We start from the raw sequence: 21,761 nt of genomic DNA, 5'->3' as shown, positions 1-21,761 counted from the left end.
ATTAAATGTGTTATAAAAAACATGTTGAAAAAGAGCTGATATTTCAGCTTATAAACAGTTACAATAACATTGACATCTCATTGATAATGAAAAACTCGTGAAAGTACACACTTTCCAGAAAAACGGAAGTTTCTTTGACCAATAGAAAAAAAATAGCATTTTTTTCATAAAATCATATTTCCATTGTTTATTAACACTAAGAGCTGAAAATTGAATACAAATGATACAACTTGAAATGATACAACTTTTAAATACCGCTACGACAAGTAAAAGGGAGAACTGTCGGCTGCAATGTCTCGATTTGTTTCTAGTTATTGGTCATAGAAAATTGCGATTCTTTTGGAAAGTTTGTTTTTTCACCAGTTTTTCATTGTCGACTTACAAGGGCGTGACATAAAAAATATAAATGTTATTATAAATGTTTGTAAGCTAAAAAGTCCCCACTTTGAAAATGTTTTTTAATAAAAAAGTAAAAACAAATGTTGAAGTTTATTTTAATAAATTATCTTAAAAATTAAAGGTCGACGAATCGATTGCAATTTACAAAATACCTCTAGTTAGAGTAACTATTTTGGGCAAGTACGGTGGTTTAAACAAAGGCAAATTGAATTACTTATAAACTATTAATTTTCGGTATACTACGAAAACCAGGTAAATGTCGAAATACCGAAATCGAGAAAAAACGTTTTTAAAGTTTAGTGCTTTATTTTGAATTAAGCGGACCAGTTGTGTTTGATATTCGATATGCTAGTGAAAGACGCATTTATCGGAAATAATATTCTATCATTAGTTTGAAAAAGTTAAGAGACCTCGCTGATTAAACCTAAATTTAAGATCCAGGTGCAATCATTTACCTGGTTTTACCTGTAAATCAAAATAAATCACACTGTATTAAAGACACTTATCACCTTTTTACTGAATATGGTAGATATACAGCAGTAGAAATATATTATTGTTCGGCAAATATAAATGTGCGCTTAGTTGGTTTTACATGCAACAGAACTTTGATTTTATGGAAATAAGTAGCGATATATTGTTTAATTTGAAAACAAAAAGTTGGTTAGGTGTAACTTATTTGTTTATTACACAAATTATCTGCTGAATGGTAAGTCGTATCATTTATTGAGTTTTACCTGTATGTAGAGCGTAAAAAGCTGAGCATTTTGGTATACTTAACTCAATATTTTAAAATTTGTCATTTATCTGGTTTTCGCAGTATACCGACGCACGGACAGAAAAAGTAGGGATAACCGTAAAATATTTGCGAACTATGTACCGATGGCCTTAAACAATCATAAAGAGTTAAACAATCATTTTTTTGATATAAAACTTTCATTATACATTTTCTGAAAGAAATAGTTCAAATAAAAATTGTTGATTATAAAAATTTCTTTAATTTTGAGAATGTTTTCAAATTAAAGTACATAAACAATTGACCAAGATAATGGTCAATCATTTTTGCAATAGGTAATTTATAAAAAATGTTAATTTAAATAACTTTGTTTTTGCATGTACCATAACCACCCAAAATTGTGGCAGTTAATTATTTAAAAAAAAGTGTGCTAGATTTCAAAATTAAAACTGTGCCAAATTTTGGTCGATGTGTTTGAAATCTAGCATACTTTTTTTTTAAATAATTAACTGCCACAATTTTGGGTGGTTATGGTACATGCAAAAAACAAAGTTATTTAAATTAACATTTTTTATAAATTACCTACTGCAAAAATAATGGCTTTTGACCATTATCTCGGTCAATTGTTTATGTACTTTAATTTGAAAACACTCTCAAAATTAAAGAAATTTTTATAATCAACAATTTTTATTTGAACTATTTTTTCAGAAAATGTATAATGAAAGTTTTATAAGCAAAAAATGATTGTTTCACTCTTTATGATTGTTTGAGGCCATCGGTACATAATTCGCAAATATTTTACGGTTATCCCTACTTTTTCTGTCTTTACACGGCAAGTTACGTGTAGTAAAATTCACACTGGTATGGATATGTAAACATTACCAGAATGTCATTCCACTTGACAATGTTCTTGGATAAGTGTTATTTGTATAATTGCAAATTATTAATTCAGTTAATAAATGTGATAATTTTTTCAATAACTATGTATTCAGTGATTGTAATAATTTATATGTAGAACAAAAACTAATACTCAATCGAGAAAAGAGGAAAAGTGTTAAAGTGATTTTTTAATAATATATTGTTACTATGGAACGCTTACAATTTTGAACATCTTTAACAAAAAAATACTAGGATCACATAAGATATCCTGATGTATTCTCTGCTTGGATCTTCCATAAATAATAAACAATAAATAACTTTTTATTAAGTTCACGTCTTAAATCAAGTATTTATCAAATACACTATCAATATTATTTAATCAACAACTCAAAATATTCCCGATGCCATGTCAAATATTTAACTGTCACTGTCTTGTCATCATATTCTATTTGACTCAGTGCGTTGAATGACAAAGATAGCGAGTGTTCGATTCGGAAAATATCACCACGGACATGGTGTCCACTTTTTCCGAATCCTGAAAAAACTAATAAATATTTTTAAAAAATTTAAAAGCAGAATGAAAGACTAAATTATTATCGAGGGCCGAAAGTCCCTTAGAATAAATAAAAAGATTCTTTTGAATGAGATATTTGAAATTAAAAATCACACTACATTTTCTCTTAGTTTTTCACCCCTGTAACTTATTAAAATAAACATTATAGAAGTTTTCAGGTACTTTCGGCCCTCGGTAAGAACGTAACCTCTCATTCTGCGTTTAAATTTTTCAAAAATACTTATTAGTTTTCTCAGGATTCGAAAAAAAAAACGAATCCCCATTTGAATAGCATTGCAGCTGAAAATACGTACACATCCCCTTAAATAAACAAAGCAATATTAGCTGTATCAATAATTTCAGTTTGAAATTAAATTTCTTTGACGTTTCGATTTTTTACTTTAGGAATCGTTATTAAAATATAAAATTTGAATAAATTAAACTAATTTTGTTGTTGTTGCTTGGTAAAAAAATCTTCTAATAATTTAATTTTATCTGACTCAATCATATTGACAATTCGAGTTCAGACATATATTATGTATTTACATTATGCAATATCATGCAAAACAAAGTTAATTTCATGTAGTCGAACGAACTATCTTCCAATATTGTCCGAGGGACGGAACTCATAAATATTGCCAATATCATTTTAAAATCATCTGCATACTTCAAAATGTATAACATATTATATCTGAATTGTCAATATAATATCAATATATCAATTATCAAATAAAATATTATTAATATAATGTCAACATAAGTCAGATAAAATTAAATTATTGGAAGGATTTTTTTACCAAGCAACAAAAGCAAATATTTTTAAATTTATTAATGTTTACGAGTGTATAGTTTTTGATAACGATTTCCTGAGTGAAAATCGAAGCGTTAAATACTGTTTTATTAAAAAAAATGCACGAGGAAAAAATTTTTTCCTGTAGTTTGCTGTATACTATTTATTACAAAAAACCATAAAATCCTTTATAAAAGGTATATTTGTTAAAATCCCTATACAGGGCTACATCACAGAACAAAACTAGTTTTCAATCGGTTGACCGATCATCATCAGTGTTTAAATGAATCGTAACATGCTAACCACCAAAGTAAAAAATATTTGGGTAAAAACCCTTTACAATTAATCCGTCATAGGAACATAGATATAAAATGTGAACTTAAACATTGATGTTTAAAATATCCAATGTTTCATGCTCTAGGTACCATTGAGCTCGAATCTGACTTGTTCACATCATGACTGGATGGTAGCAAGTGAACCATACAGTCACTTGCTACCATTCAGTCATGATGTGAACAAGTCAGATTCGAGCTCAATGATACCTAGAGCATGAAACATTGGATATTGTATGGAGTGAACCATACAGTCACTTGCTACCATACAGTCATGATGTGAATAAGTCAGATTCGAGCTTAATGGTAGCTAGAGCATGCAACATTAGATATTTTAAACATACATGTTTAAGTTCACATTTTATTTCTATGTTCCTATGACGGATTAATTGTAAAGGGTTTTTACCCAAATATTTTTTACTTTGGTGGTTAGCATGTTACGATTCATGTAAACACTGATAATGATCGCTCAACCGATTGAAAACTAGTTCTGTTCTGTGATGTAGCACTGTATAGGGATTTTAACAAATATACCTTTTATAAAGGATGTTACGGTTCTATTAAAACTTAAATAATAGCTTGTTCCCACCTAAAATAGTATATTTATTATATAAAACGCAAAAGGAGGTCCTTAATACATCACGGGAGTCGGCGCAATCATACCCAGGGATTAGGGACCGTCTGAACTTGTTCGTTGCAATCATGTCCTCAGCTTAACGTACTTGAGGTAAAATCAGCGCAATCGTCCCCTGCCCGTTGTTTATGGCATAGCGTTTGCTTGGGCGTGTTCCGTTTAGGCAAATTTTTGCCTCTTCTTGTTCAAAACTACTCTAAAACAACCTTTATATTATAGTCACATTAAAAAATGGACATGACCAATTCTTTTAAATCTTATATTTGAATATTTTTTATTTAGATGGTCAAGAAGGGTATTTTGAATGTCAGAGCAGATAAGACGAAGATATTCTACTGTTGTAATAACTCAGTTCATAAATAATTTGCAATAAAATATATTCATATGAAATATATCATTGAAAGTAAATATAAATGTCCAAATGACCATTCCAGGTGGAAGGGCATGCTCTGGTTCCTTAACTTAAATTAGTTTCTTATACCAAAAATTTAACAATAATACAAAATGTTCGACTAGCTTCAAAATAAATTAGAAATATGCCGAATTAGTGCATTGTCATATTATATTAGTGAATTGTCATAAAAACAAATCTAACTTACTGTATCTCCATCTTGGCAATCAATAGTCCAGTGTTGAAGAGTAATATCATGGGAATCCGATATACCAATGCATGTGTGAGGACAATTCTTTACTTTAATGTCTTTTAAAAGTGAATTTCCTGTTGCCTGAATTAACATGAATTGAGGTTTCTTTTTATTGCTGTGGTCACCATGTCCGTCCCACCATAGTTCACCACGACCATTTAGCAAATGACCTTAAAATCAACGGTAATGTCGATTCGCTAATCTGAGACATAACTATCTACACTATGTACAATCACAATAAAATGCACTATATATAAATAAACAAACCAAGACACGTTGAATGTTCGAGGAGCACCCCAAAATCATGATTTGGAAGTGCTCCTCGTGCTTGTTTATTTCTAGCGCATCTTTATTGTGATTGTAGTGTAGACAGTTGTTGTGTCTCAGATTAGCGAATCGACATTACTAGTATTTTTAGTATTCGTATGTATTTTTAGTAGATCATCTTTGGGTTTGGTTATCTACTTCTATTGATGATGGAAAAGATAAAAAGAAGCTGAACAATAATATATCCAAAGAAATGTGATTACATAATACTTAATTATGCAAGATAAGAGCCGAAGAATGGTAACAAAGAAGACGACAGTTATAATTCAAATCAAAAACATAAATAAATTAAATAAATGAGAACTTTGATACATCATAATAACAAGCAATAAATCAAAATACAGTGTGAACGCAGTATTTTCGATGTACCAAGACTAAGGGCCGGTTGTTCGAACGCTAATCAACATTGATCACTATCAAATATTTCATTACTGTCACAACTGTCAATGTCAACATTGGTTGGGTTGCTGAAAACATAGTTAATTATAATTATGAGATTAGTTAGTCAATTAACATAACAATTATTAACATAATTGATTAACTTAATTTCATAATGGTCATCAATAATTATGTTTTCGGCAACCCAACCAAAGTTGACATTGACAGTTGTGACAGTAATTAAGTATTTGATAGTGATCAATGTTGATTAGCGTTCGAACAACCGGCCCTAAATTTAGGATAAAGTGTAAATGAAGGAATAAATGTATATAAGGGAGCTATCAAAAGACAAGTAGATACAAAATAGGAATAAATGACAAATTAATTAAAAATTTAAACGTAACAGAGAAGATATTACAAAGACGATTATAAGTCGCAGTAACTTGTTTAAAAATTATATGCAAATTGAGTCTAAAAAGCAAACAAAGGCAAAATAAAATAATTTCTATGTTACCGTATATTATATAGGTACAAGAAATGGACATGTTAACAGTATTTATTCATTTATAGCTAATGACATTGACAATATTCTATTAATCTAGAAACATAAAAAAACAATAGTAACTAAGGTAGACATTAGTAGCCTTATATCTTAAGTACTAAATATATATAACAGTCCTCCGCCTCAATTCCCAACTACAAGACTAAACGTGCTGGCAGCAGCTGATCTAAGCGACCGACGTTTCCAAAGTTGACCATCATATGTTCGTATTTTATAATGTAAGAACATATACGTCTGATTACCTTTCCAAATACCCATCTTTGGCCACTGAAGTACTTTCTAGCCTGAACTCTGTCTTCCAAGGCAAATTCCCTACCAGGTGTAGGCCTGTCTGATGGAAAGGAAGTTGTGTGTTTGCAAGGTTTTCTTAACATTGCATGAAGATGCATTCTAATTTCTCGTCCGGACATACCTAAGCTCATACGGGGTGAAACCGTTAACACCTGGTGTACAACGTAAACATGTTCATACTTTAAGTAGTTTATCAGTTAAGTTATTGCTCTCCCCCGCTAAGATGTGCAGGGTCGTTTTTATAGTTTGTACAAATCGTTCTGCTTGACGGTTCGTTGCTGGGTGATATGGAGCAATAGTTCTATGGGTGATACCGCAATTGGAGAGAAATTTGTTAAATTCTGCTGAAACAAATTATTGGCCGTTGTCAGACACCAGCACATATGGATTTCCGAACGTGCCAAATATTTGTCTTAGCGTTGGTATACACCACGAGCTAGTTGTTACCTTTGTAGATATAATTTCCACCCATTTTGTATATGCATCTACCACAATGAATAGTTGAGAACCACAAATTGGTCTAGCGAAGTCAATATGGACTCTTTCCCAGGGACCTGTGGGCTCTTCCCAGTTATGTAAATGTGTCTTTGTTGGTTCATTTTGTCCTAAATGGCATGATCTACATAATTTCACTTTTTGTTCAATATCTTTATCAATATTTTTCCAATAGAATGACTGCGTGCTAGTTGTTTCATCTTTAATATACCAATGTGTCCCACGTGCAGTTCATTAAGAATAAATTTACGAAATTTATGTGGTATTACGACCCTTGTTCCTCTTAAAATACAGTCATCTTGTAAAGTAAATTCTTTGTCTTTGTATCCATATTGTTTCAGAGATTGACCTGTTCTTAGTGCTTCAAGTATTTTCTATAATTCGATATCATTTTCTATCTCCTTAGCGATTATATCTGGGCTAATTTCTAATATTTGAATTTGTTGTATTTGATATAAGCTGTGTTGATCTAATTCATTCTGTATTTATGTTAGCATTTTTTGAAACAGGAAACCGCGACAAAAAGTCTGCGTTAGCATTTTTTGTGAATGTTCTGTACTGTATATCATAATCAAATCCAGATAAAAAATGAGCATAATGAAAAAGTCTCGTTGTACTCAGTTCTGGTAGATTATGGTGGAGATGAAATATTGATATTAACGGTTTGTGGTCAGTAATCCGAGTAATTTTTCGTCCATAGCAAACATGAAAGAATTTATTTATGGCCCAGTATATCGAAGTCGCTTCCTTATCAATCTCACTGTATTTCTTTTCGGCATTGGTAGGGCCTTGACGCAAAAGCTATCGGCCGTTCTGAGCCGTCTTCAACTATGTGTGAAAGAACTGCTCCTCCAAGTCCTCTTGGTGAAGCATCCGTGGCTATGATTAGAGGTTTTTTTCGGATCGAAATGTGTTAATACGTTTTCACTTGCAATTTCCGTTTTAATTTTGTTAAAATTTTCATCGCATTCTACAGTCCAGGTAAACTTGTTATATTTTTTCAAGAGTTGATTTAGAGGATCTGATATGGACGCAAAATTAGCAATAAATTTGTTGTAGTAATTAGCCATACCCAGAAAAGTTCACAATTCATTTATATTAGAAGGCTGTTCCATACCTATTATAGCTTTAATTGTTTCTTTGTTCTTATGGAGCCCATCTTTATCAATTGTATGTCCTAAATAGTTTATGTTCTTTTTAAAAAATTGGCATTTTTCTTTATTCACCCGTAGGTTATTTTCTTTTAGCTTGGTAGGTACCTCTCTTAATCTTTGTAATAGCTGGTCTTCTGTTGATCCTTGAATTATTATATCATCAAAAAAGCATTGACGCCTTCTAAACCTTTAAGTAAATTATCCATGAATTTCCAGTTCAATAAACAAGTAAAGAAATGAGGTTCAGAATTTCCTATAAACCAAATAAAATATGTGCACTTACTTTGACAGCAGCTTCATATCAGGTAGTAGGCAGGAACTCTCGTAACTTCTTGTAGGTACACTTACTTTTAAAATATACTAAATATAGTCAGTAAAGTATTGAAATACTTAGGTGATGACTAGAGCTCGGGAAATATGCAAAATGCATATTAAGTGCATATTTGCATATTTTGGATAAATTGTATAAGTGCATATGCATTTATTAAAAGTGCATATTTTCAGATATATCACAATATGGACAAACATCTGAGGACACAAGTAATGCAGTTTAGCGAGGTAGGTAAAGATATTCCTCGAAAATACCCCTTATTGGTCATAAGCATAATATGACAATATACCTCAATGGACAGTAAGCAATTGTAAGATTGGTTGCAATGTTCCAATTGCAAAATTTGATAATCCATTATTCCAATAATTTTTAAAAAAAGTACTGCAATATTGATGTACAAGTTCCTTCTGCTACGACTATACGAAAAAATATATTGATTCCAGCATGAAATTTACTGTTGAAGCGATTAAAACTGCAATTGGGAATAATCCAATATGGATATCTGTGGACGAGACGACTGGACGAGAGGACAGTATATTACAAATTTGGTTATAGGAAGTTTAAACGGGAGTGAGTGTAGCACCGGATATTTAGTTTCCGTTAAGGAGTTGCAAAAAACGAACAATCTAACTATTTGTAGATTGGTAAATGAATCTCTTAGTAACTTTTTTCACCTCAACCGACATGTACCAACAGAAAAATATTTATTATTGATAAGTGATTCTGCACCATATATGATCAAAGCTGGACAACTTTTAAAAATATTTTTTCCAAACTTGATACACGTTACTTGTTTAGCACACACTTTAAATAGAGTAGCACAAACTGTAAGGACATAATTTCCAATGGTCAATATCCTTGTATCAAATATAGAAAAAATGTTTTTAAAAGCCCCTATGCGAGTATAGGTGTATAAAAATCGTTTACCTAATGTGCCTCTGCCATTCGAACCTGTGATAACTAGATGGGGAACATGGTTAAATTCTCTAAATTTCATAAACAATAACTTTGAGGGAATTAGAGACGTCATTTGTAGTTTCCATGTTCCTAGATAGCTAAGGAGCTATAAAAATTATTGTGGATGCTTTAAAAAAATCTGTTATTAAAAAGTAATTTGGCACATATCCAAACCAACTTTGAAAATATTGCTGAATTAACTACTAAATTATAAAAGAGAAACATTTCATTAGTATTGAAATTATCAGTTCACTAAATGAAAAAATTAAACACCTTGGGAAAACCAACAAAGTTTTTTTTTTCTTTTAACACCTGTACGATGTCTGCATACTGCTATCTGGTCAAAAATGACCAATTATCAGTTATTCTCTGACCTAACTTAATAACAACAAATACTTAAATCTAAGGGCATACCCTATGGCTTACTCTTATTATAGCTATCAACTAATGCACTACAATTAACATGCAATAACATCACAGCAATATGCTCTGCTTTTTACACTAAACTGTTACACATTTACACTAACTCAAATGGTTTTGTAGGGGACATGAAAGGAGCCTCCACGTAGATTGTGATCACTTGTGAATACAATCGGGCGAGCCCTGGAAACGAGTAATGTCGGCTAATCCTTTCAACACCGGTGCACCAACAACACAGATGCAATCAAAATCAAAACGGTCTTTATCAAGGCCATTTTTGTTGACGACCTCAATTAATATTGAAGGACTATCAGCAGATAAAGAAGACCTATTGTCTAATATGTGCAGAGAACATGGTGTCGATGTTCTACTGGTTCAAGAAACCCATAGAGGTACTGCAAGCCGCAGACCAAGGATTCGGGGTATGAAGCTCATACTGGAGAGACCACACGACCAATATGGTAGCGCAGTCTTCGTCAGACCAGATATCGACGTAGCATCCACATCTCTAACAGATCAAAATGACATCGAGATCCTCACAGTGGAGATAAACTCCTGTACAGTGACGTCAATCTACAAACCACCAAACGCTGACTTTGCTTTTGAGGAACCGATTAACTTTCAATCACAGCAAATCAAATTCGTACTGGGTGACTTCAACTGTCACAGTGTCGCGTGGGGTTACAACGAAACAGATTCCAATGGCGAAGAACTAGAAAAATGGGCTGAAAGCATGAACCTAAAACTTATTCACGATCCAAAGCAGCCTGCGTCGTTCAACAGTGGAAGATGGCGCAGAGGTTACAACCCAGACAATATATTTGTCAGCGACAGAATTGGAGACCAGGTGACAAAAATCGTTGGAAGCGCCCTCCCAAAGACACAGCACAGACCAATAATTTGTCTTTCCAACGCGGCAATCAGATATGAAATTGTTCCTTTCAAGAGAAGGTTCAACTTTACTAAAGCAAAATGGGAAAAATTCTCTGAAACATTGGATCAAGAAGTTTCCCAGCTAGAACCTTGCCCTGATTCATACGATAAATTTGTAGAAATCGTAAAGCAAGTATCACGGAAATTTATCCCTAGAGGTTGTCGAACTGAGTACATAGCGGGGCTCAATGAAGAATCTAAACCCCTACTTAAAAGATACGAACAGCTATATGAAGAAGACCCTTTCTCGGAAGCGACAATACAGGCTGGGGAGGAAATGTTACATGCGATATCCGCCAACAGAACGGAAAGGTGGTGCAAGCTGGTCACGAGTCTGGACATGAAACAAAACAGCAGACGTGCCTGGAAGCTGATTCGGAATCTTGGCAACGATCCCGCTGCTCCGGCAGTCAACATGACAGAAGTCACACCCGATCAGATAGCCCATCATCTTCTAATGAACGGTAAGACGACATCAAGAAAGAACAAGGTGAGAGCTCAACGGAATATCGACGAAGAAAGAGATGTTCTAGGTACCTCTTTTTGTCTAGAGGAGATGAGAGGCGCGATCCATCAAATGAAAGATAATAAAGCGGCTGGCCTGGACGACATACGAACAGAGCAAATAAAGAACTTTGGACTAAAAACCGTAGAGTGGCTCGTAAAAATGATGAATTGCTGCATCCGTACATTACAAATCCCCAAAATCTGGAGAAAAGCTAGAGTGGCAGCCCTCTTAAAACCAGGGAAGGATCCGGCGGATACAAAGAGTTTTAGACCTGTATCTCTCTTGTGCCACCTTTTCAAGGCCTTTGAAAGAATGATACTGAACCGGATCGCAGAATATGTGGAGACTAAAATTATTCCAGAACAAGCAGGATTCAGGCCCGGAAAGTGCTGCTGCAGTCAAATTCTTAATCTCACCCAACATATTGAAGATGGTTTTGAACGGAAGGAAATAACAGTAGTAGCGTTCATAGACCTAACTGCCGCCTATGATACAGTTAACCATCAACGGCTACTCGCAAAACTCTACGAAACTACAAAGGATTTCCGACTAACAAGGTTAGATAAATGTCTCCTCCAGAATAGACGCTTCGACGTAACGCTCCAGTCCAAGAACAGTCGGTGGAGGGACCAAAAAAATGGGCTACCACAGGGAAGTGTCCTCGCGCCGATTCTATACAACATATACACCAACGACCAACCCATACACCAACAAACAAGGCAATTTATTTACGCTGATGATACAGCGGTGGCAGCTCAGGGAAGAACCTTCAATGAAGTCGAAGTGAAACTGACAGATGCCCTGGGAGACTTAGCTCTATACTATGATAAAAACTATCTGAAACCCAATCCCACAAAAACCCAGATATGTGCTTTCCACCTGAGAAACAAGCATGCCCGAAGGTCGCTGGAGGTGGAATGGCGTGGTCAGATGCTGGAACACAACAAGACGCCAAAATACCTTGGCGTCCGTCTGGATAGAACTCTGTCTTACCGATACCACTGTCAAGATGTCAAGAAGAAAGTAAGTGCCAGAAATAATATCATCCGCAAGCTAACTAATACAAAATGGGGAGCACAACCACACACTCTCCGCACTTCTGCCTTGGCATTATGTTTTTCGGCCGCGGAGTTTGGAGCACCAGTACGGGCAAACTCTGCTCACGCAAAGAACGTCGACGTGGCTCTAAATGAAACGGTCCGTATAATATCGGGTTGCCTGAAACCGACACCTATCGAAGAGGTATACCCCATTGCTGGAATTGCTCCACCACCTATCAGGAGGAAGGTAACGTCAGAGGTAGAACGGAAAAAACAGGAGACGGACCGAAGACACCCCTTATATGACCACCAAACTCAGCCAAGCAGACTAAGATCTCGGAAAAGCTTACGGACCGAAGACACCCCTTATATGACCACCAAACTCAGCCAAGCAGACTAAGATCTCGGAAAAGCTTCCTGAAAACATCAAGATCCATCCCCGAAGCGCCAGAGACGCGCCGAATACACCCATGGCAAGCGTCAGCTACCGCGACACATTTTCCTCCCTCGGAGGAAATGGCTGCTGGAAACAATTTACCGTATCCGACTTGGAAAGCGCTAAACAAACTAAGAACCGGCGTTTCACGTTGTGCTAGTAACCTGAAAAAATGGGGATACCAGGAGGACGATACCTGCGACTGCGGCGCGGTTCAGACCAGCCGGCATCTACTATCATGCACAGAGATGAGAGAGACCTGCACAGAACAAGACTTAATTATAGCAAATGACAGGGCCATCTATGTGGCCAACCATTGGAAATACAGAGTTTAAAGTTGTTGGTGTTCCGGACACGGAAAGTAAGTAAGTAAATGGTTTTGTCCTCATGAGTCTTCTTTTTAGTTCAGTGTTGTCAAGAAGCTGGATTGCCTCGACATTCACATGACTATGCAGCCTCTGCTCGTGACTTGCTGCTGTCCTCTTGATTACTTCGGTCACAGTTTCCACACCCAGGTCCTGGTGGAGGTTGCTGTTACGGATATACCAAGGAGCATCAACAATGTTCCTCAGTACTTTGTTTTGAAATCTCTGGATAATATGTAGGTTACTAGCTTTGGTGCAGCCCCAGGGTTGGCACCCATATACCCATACTGGCCTCAGTACTTGTTTATAAATGGATAATTTATTCTGAATGGATAATGTTGAATTTTTTCCAATCATCCAATACAATTTCTTATACCTCATATCTAGCTCCCCTCTTTTCTTTTTGACATGGACTTTCCAGCGCAGTCTCGCGTCTAAGGTGATGCCCAAATATTTTGCTGATGTTGCATAAGGAACTTGGGTATCATTTATTCTAACTGGGAAATTTTCTATTTTTTTATTTGTGAAGTTAATGTGTGCCGATTTAGACTCATTTAATTTTATTCGCCATTTTCTGGTCCAGGTATGTATTGTATTTACTGAGAGTTGCAACTTATCAGTCGCTTCTTCACTAGTGTCTCCTATCGCTAGTATAGCCGTATCATCAGCGAAGGTGGCAATAGTGTTCTGTTCTAGTTCTGGAATGTCACACGTATACAATAGGTACAGGACCGGACCTAATACGCTCCCTTGTGGCACGCCAGCTTTGATCTCCCTTAAATCGGTGTACACTTCTTCTTGTTTAACTCTGAAATATCTATTCGCAATGTATGATTCTAGGATTTCCGAATACTGTTTAGGCATAAACGTTCTTAGCTTATAGTTTAAACCCTCATGCCAGACTTTATCAAATGCCTGTGCTACGTCCAAGAAGATTGTAGAGCAGACTTTCTTTTCTTCTAATGTTTTTTTCTATTATATTTGTTATTCGGTGAACTTGATCTATAGTGGAATGTTTATTTCTGAAACCAAATTGATGATTTGGTATAAGATTTTTTCTTTCTATTATTGGTTTTAATCTTTTCAATAGGAGTTTTTCAAATAATTTTGACATCACTGGTAGGAGTGATATTGGTCGATACGATGTCACTTCATTAGGAGGTTTACCTGGTTTAGCGATCATAATGACTTCGGCTACTTTCCAGAGTCTCGGAACATATCTCAATCTAAAAGCAGCATTTATTAGGTTTGTCAGCTTAACTATGGCTTTTCTTGGGAGATTTTTTAATAGTTCTCCTGTTATGAGATCATATCCTGGAGCTTTCTTAGGATTTATATTCTCTTTTATCTCTGTTGATACTTCTCTAACAGATGTCAACGTTATTCTTTCTTCTGTTTGGAACGGTTCTTCCCACCTCAGTTCTTCACCATCATTGTCGTTGGATTTGAACGTGCTTTCTAAATGATCTGCAAATCTTTCTGCTTTCTGTTCGTTACTTCTAGCCCAGTTGCCGTTTTCCAACTTGATAGGAGGAGAATGAATAATTGGTCTCTTCATTCTTTTTGTTGCCTTCCATGACGAATAATCTGTGTTCTGGTCAGCTGTTAAATTACTTAGAAAAGAATCAATTGTTGAATTTTTTATATTCTGTATCTCCCTTTTTAGTTTTTGTGTAGCATTATTTAGACCAGTTTTGTCTCGTGTTGCTGCCATTTTTTTTCTTAACTTTCTTTTTTCTAATATCAGTTCTTTGATTTCTTTTGGATAATTGTTCCCTTTTGTTCTGGGAGTTATTGTGGGATTATTTTCCCAAGGATGTTGTTCCCACTGTTGGATAGTTTTAATAAAATATTCTAATTTGTCATCAAGTTGCCTGGTGTTTCTCAATGGCACAGCAAGATTAATTTTGTGTTCAATGTTTATTTTGAAGCTCTCCCAGTCAGTTTTTTTATTAGTCAATGTTGGATTGAACTCTTTTTTGATTACTGTATCACTCATAGTTAAAATTATCGGTGAGTGACCAGAGTTCATATCGCAGCCATTATTGATATCCAGATAGTTAGCTGAAATATTTTGGTAAATAAAGAAATCTATCCGCTCTGGAATTTTGTTCCCATTGGTAGGCCAGTATGTTGGTCTACCAGTAGATATTACTTCACCTTTTTGTTCTTTAACAGCTGATAATAGTTCTTTTCCTTTAGCTGTAGTTAGCCTAGAGCCCCAGTGGGTATTCTTTGCATTAAAGTCGCCACCGATGATGTATCTTTTTCCTAAAGTGTTCAGAAACTCCTTGTATTGTTCTCTTTTAATGGAGTGTCTAGGAGGACAATATATTGAACTTATATTTATGTTATGTGTTTTCATCTTTACACAAACTGTTGTAGCTTGTATGTGCTCAGTTGCATATTTTAATTCCTCATGATACGAGATGTTATCTTTAATTATAATAGCGCTTCCTCCTTTAGCTGCATTATCTGCTTGCAAGTACTGCTTGCAACTCAATCTGATGTTTTAACAGTCCATTTGCGTTCCACGCCATTATTCGGAGGTCCTTAGCCATTTCTGATTTTCGGAATAGCTCCTTTAGCGCTATGCTCTAGTCAGGTGACTCTAATATCAATTTGAGTTATTTTGTCATCAATCTTAGTGAGCTTTTCCAATATCATTTTTAATGTAATATCAGTTTCTTTTTCTTGTTGCGATGGTGCATGTCTCCTTGCATCCTTTGTTACATCAATATAACTTCTACTTTGACTGACCTCTGCCGTTTTCAGTTTTTTGCTATCAATAACCCTCTGGGGCGCTTTTATAATATTGTCTTTGTTTGTTCTCTGGTTTCTCATTGTTTGTAATTTTTTAGCTACATAACATCCGCGGTAGTTTGCAGGATGGTTTTCGCCGCAATGAACACATTTTGGTTTACCTTCCGGTGGTTTTTGGCAATCTTTAGTAAGGTGTTTACCAATACATTTACACATGTTGGCTCCTTTTTACAGTATTTCCACGTGTGGCCGTAAGCCTGGCATCTTTTACATTGCGGGACTAATCTGGAACTCCTCAATGGCTCGATTTCAACTCTCGTACTAAGTATGTCTGTTATGCTGTAAATTCTATTTATATCTTCATCCTGTCTAAATGTTAGGATGAACATATCTAGTTGTAATTGATGGATTCGACCGTTACTTGATGGAAGTTCATTTTATCTAACAATACGAAACAGCTGTAGTCACTTAGATATAATAAATTTTGTGGAAGTATAGAAAACAAACGTTTTCAGTGTTTTATTGTTAGATATCTAGTTGTTTTTTAGTGTTCCATTTGAATTTCTTGTCAGCTTTAATGGCTTTATATTGTCGTTTTTGTAGGTCTTTTACTATGTCCTCTGGTGGCCATGTGTGATGTAATTTCTTAACAACAACTCTAATTGGCCTCTCTTGCTTGTTTTCGTAAGTGTGGTACGAAAGATTACTCGTATTTAATTTCTCTATTAAAGCTCTGTAGTTATCGCTATTGGCTGTATTAATTTTTCTAACTTCACTGTTTATGATTTTCATAGTAAAGTTAATACCAGCCTCAACCAGGAACTTGTTCAGGTCAACAGCACTTTGGAAACCTTCTACTACAACCGGCGGTGGTGGTTTTGGTTTTTTGATCGGTTTTTCAATTTGTGTTTCTGCACTTGATTTTTGCGGAGAGGGAGGAGATAATGAGGTATCCATTTTACGTTTTTTATTTTTCCTTTTTTCTTGTCTTATCCAGCCCGTTTCATACGCTAGATCTTCTTCATCGGTGCAGTATTCAAGTTTATCTGCTTTTAAATTGTTTTGTGATTCATCAGCAATTGCGGTTAACCCTGTATGTTGTTCGGCTTTTTCCAGCTATGCTAATCTTTTTTCCATATCGGCGATTATTTGACTCAACCATGTACCAACACCAACAAAGTGTATCAAAAATTCTGCACGGTGTTAAAAAAAATAAGGGATATAAAAAATAATTGAAATAAGAAGGGGAATTGTACAATATTCAATTGTACAATTATACAATATTTTAAGTTTGGTCCTTTAAGTTCATGTGAAGTAGACAGAAGTTTTTCCGCGTATAAATAATTATTATCAGAGAGACACAGTTTTTCTCTAAAAAATTTAGAAAAAAAAAATTTAATAATATATAGTTTTAACTGTAATAATGATATAATAAAGAATGATGATGATGAGGATGATGATGAATATAAAGAATAAATGAATATCATGATGTAGGTAGTAGAAATGTCAATAGATACTTTTTCTGACTTTAGCATAATAATAGTTATTTATGATATAAGTGTTAAAAGTACACGTTTAAGGCACGCATGTGAAAGTTTGCAGAATGAGCGATAGCGAGTTCTGCAATTCACATGAGTGCCTTAAAAATGTACTTTTTAACACGCATATCATACAATATTTTTTCTACAAACGTAATTACAGGACAGTATCTACAAACACTTTTACTTGAACTTGACTGACATTCCATTTTTATATTTTTTTGACATTACATCAAAATTGCCTATACGATCAATACGAACTGCAGTGCCTTAAAATTGTTTTAAAGCACTAGTGCCTTAGAGTAGCATTTTTAACGCTCTTATGGAGTGCTAAAAATTGCATTTTTAACACGGTTGTAGAAAAAATAAATTAAACACCTTCATGACAAGGATTAATGCGTTTTTATTTATGTGCATTAGATGCATAAAAGCATATTTCAGTGCATATTTTTAACGGTTTTTTGTGCATATTTGCATGCATATTTTAGGGTTTTTTATGTGCATATTTCCCGAGCTCTAGTGATGACTGATTCACCCCTGACTAGTGATGTAAAATTTCCAGGAAGATTCGAATGCCGGAAAGTTTCCGGTAACTTTCCGGGAATATTGGAAACTTTCGGAAACTTATGAAAATATTGCATTTTTATTAAAATTATTATAATAAATTATACAAATCAGTATTTAGATAGGAATAAGCCACAATTAAATTGAAAAAAAAATTATTAACGTTTCGAAGTCCAAATCCGGTTTCGTTATATATTGTTGATATAAATAGTTGATCATAAAAATGCCACAAGGAAATAGCTTCACAACAACAAATCAGTAGTTATGTTTAATTGTTGTTGTATCCCGACTACAGAAAAAATTTGTTAAAAATTAAATGCCCAAAAATGCTTTTAAAATTTATTTAACTTAATAAAAAAATACTCTGAATATTTGTTATTAGTCATTTTAATTAAAACTAAAAAAGTTATTTTATTTAAAAAAATATTAAAATAAAAAGACAACATTACAATAAATAAACCAAAATTGATTATATTATAGGAACTTACTTCAGGTAATCTGTATTCCTATATAGTATTAAAGCAAGAAGTTTTTTCTTAACTAATAATAACAAAATAAACTACAAAATTCTTAGCAATTATAATTGTAAAATATATAAAAATAAGCGTCTATTCTTGTGAGTCAGAGAAATTTTCTTTACACAAGCTGGACACTGTATTATGAAGAGTCTCTCTACGTCCCGCTTAATCTTTCATTTTCTGATACGGATCTAGAGTCTTGCCCTGGTTCCAACAGATGTGAAAGAAGCTCATCACATACTATTTTTTCATGTTTATGGTCTTTTATGAGTTTTTCATTATTAGCTATTATACATTAACTTCCCTGCTCTATCTATAGTCAGTATATTTCTCCTTTTATTACGTATGAAAGAGTATGTGCTATAACTACGCTCTGTTTCGGCATAGGAAGCTGGTAACCCCAGTATTGTAATTGCCCAATCTTTTAAAGAAGTTTTGGTACCAATTCCTTGTCACCAGCTTATACAATCTACTGATAGTGCTTAAAGCCAAATAAAATCCACTGACCAAAGGTCTGTTTTTGCACAGAACTTTGTTAGTTCTGTAAAAATATTTTCTTTTTTGTCAATAAGCTTGGGATGATTGGTTAATATCTTTTCTATACACTGCATAGCTAATATATGCTCTTCACCAGTGAGGCTTTGTCCTGTTAAAGAAAAATCAGGTAAGTTTGCAGCATAATTAGTGCAAAAGTTTCACTGCCATTTTTTTCTATTTTCTAATTTAGATAAACCTTTTCTTCGGACTTACTGATTGGAAATAATAGAATATACGCGGTAAAAATATTTTCTGTATCCTTAAATGCTTCGACAACCTGGGATATTTTAAACATAATTCCTTCCAATAAAGTACCTAATCCATTTCACAATTGGTGTTAGCACAACTGCTACTTTTTGCAACTTTATCCAAAATAGTTCATCATCCAGGTAGTTCTGTTTAACATTCCGTGAACATTTAAAATTTTCTCCCTCTATGACCATAAGCATTGGTAAAGCAGTTTTAGACGCAATAATGTTATTTATACAATTATGGATTGAACCCCATCTAGTTTTTACAGGAAGTTTTAATGATATAACTTTATTGTAGTATTCAATTTTTTCTCTTTATTTATTATTTCATTTTTGAAATATTAAAACATTTGAAATATTTGAAAATAGATATAAACAAACCAAGACACATTAAATGTTCGAGGAACACTCCCAAATCATGATTTACATATTTACAATGTATATACTGAGATACATGAGATACAATGTATCTTAATTGTTTATTTCTAGTGCATCTTTATTGCGATTTAAGTATAGCTTTAGGCATTTTTAGTATGAAATTAATGAAGGTAATGTTCAAAACAATGTAATTGGCAGTGGTATAGGTCCGCCGGCCGTGTGAATTAAATAGCGCTACTTCCATGCAAATTCAAATTACATCACTGACTCTTATGTCCAAAAGGCTCTTAGAAATATTCCCAAAAGTACTTGGAAACATTCGCGAAAGTTCTCGGAAATATTATGGAAAGTTCTCAGAAACATTCTTGAAAGTTCTCGGAAATATTCTCGAGAATTTTCCATTAAAAGTTTCCAGGAATATTCGCGGTTAGGAGAATGTTTCCATTTTTTATAGGAGAATATTCACGAAAACTTTCCAATGTTCGCGAATATTCGCTTGGAAATATTCTGAACTCACATCACTACCCCTGACTATACTGTTCACGCAGCGCCAATTAAATAATTCGTTTCGATTTTTTAGTTTTTAAAAAATTTATTTTTACAAAAAGAAAAACTATTTGAAGAATGAATTAAGTCTAATCTAAAGTTTGTTTTCACTCTCGTTGTAGGCTCGGTTTCCCTTATCTGTAGACAAAGGTCACTACTAATAGAAGAACTTAAAAGGTTTGATTAGGAAAGTGTTTGTAGGTTTATTTTTGACCAAGATATCGATATAGCACGCTCTGAGGCTCAAGATTCACAGTCAAGTAATATTACGATAAAGACACCGATCGACAGCAGATATAAAAAAGCCGAGATTCCCTGTATATCTCGATGCAGATGCATGAAAGAAATGTTGGTAAAAATAGTATCAATAAATAATATCAACTTACTTGTTAGTTATATTTCTGAAATATTAGTTTTTAATGTTCTTTTTTTCTCATTTAATACAAAAAATAGAAGACAAAGTTAATAGAATGTACGAGGTACGGTATGATGATTTCATACTCACAGTTCACAGAGCGTGGACCTTTACGCTGTGAGCCGATCTTGCGCCTTAGAGCGCGCTATTAAAATATTAATATATTGGCTAAAAATAAAGTTACGAACACTTTCTTAAGCTCAAAATGTTCCTTTAGAGTTTTTATATCATTATTGTGAATTAAAGTATAAATGTTTATCGCTCAAATTTGATTAAAACCCTTATAAACAAATTAATGTACAATTTTTTTTAAGAAAATTATAAATTCAAGCGGGCATAACTTTAAAACAGATGAAGATAAAGTAATTTAACAAACTTTGTTTGGAAGTCTATTGTCTAAGCTTTAAAATGAGACCTTCCAAGGCTTATTTTCATGCGTGCCGAGTTACGATCGATAAAGCTTCGAAAAATACTATTTTACAATTTGCAATTTGTATTGTGCACTAATTTTACAATATCTTAAGTTCTGATTTTTGGATTTAAGTTTAGTAAAGGTTTTTTTCTTCGTTTTATATTTTTAGGAACAAATTTTATTTTAAATATTTTTTTATCTCTTAGTTTATGAGCCAGAGCCTTATAAACAATTAAATTGTTTATAACAATTTTTTGACCACTCGGATCGAAATCCACCCTCGAAATTTGTAATCAGCAGCCAAAAATCCATAAGAAACCGTTGAGTTTGACCATCAGAATTAAAAAGGACACGGTGACCTCTATTTGGCGCCTAGACTATTAAGGATATTTAGGGCAGTTAATGAGGGTATTTGGCTCCGAATTCCATCCTACTACATCGATTTACTTGGTATTTTTACAATAGGTAGGGTTTTTACCCAAGAAACAAAGTCAACCCTATGCCGATGTGCGCTTTTATCTTGGGGGGTGGTTCCCACCTCTTCTTGGGGGTGGAAAATTTTTTAGTTAAAATAACCACGGAAGTGACTAGAGAACCTAAATCTAAGCAAAAACTATTCTATAATTTTTTTTTGAAAACTCAATACTTTTTGAGTTATTCGTGGTTGAAAATTGTCCA

At 33.9% G+C, this 21,761-nt stretch overlaps 1 protein-coding gene across 1 annotated transcript in view; it reads right to left on the bottom strand.

The window, feature by feature from the left end:
* Positions 1-21,761, bottom strand: part of LOC114341582 (polygalacturonase) — a 111,020-nt gene that overhangs the window by 42,483 nt on the left and 46,776 nt on the right. Inside the window, exon 3 of the mRNA XM_050641777.1 lies at positions 4,920-5,134. Within this exon, the coding sequence (XP_050497734.1) occupies positions 4,920-5,134 (215 nt within the window). The remainder of the gene's footprint in view (positions 1-4,919; positions 5,135-21,761) is intronic.

The sequence above is a fragment of the Diabrotica virgifera genome, chromosome 1 (assembly GCF_917563875.1).
Source record: "Diabrotica virgifera virgifera chromosome 1, PGI_DIABVI_V3a".
Lineage (NCBI taxonomy): Eukaryota > Metazoa > Arthropoda > Insecta > Coleoptera > Chrysomelidae > Diabrotica > Diabrotica virgifera.
This window is presented reverse-complemented; position numbering and strand designations above follow the sequence as displayed.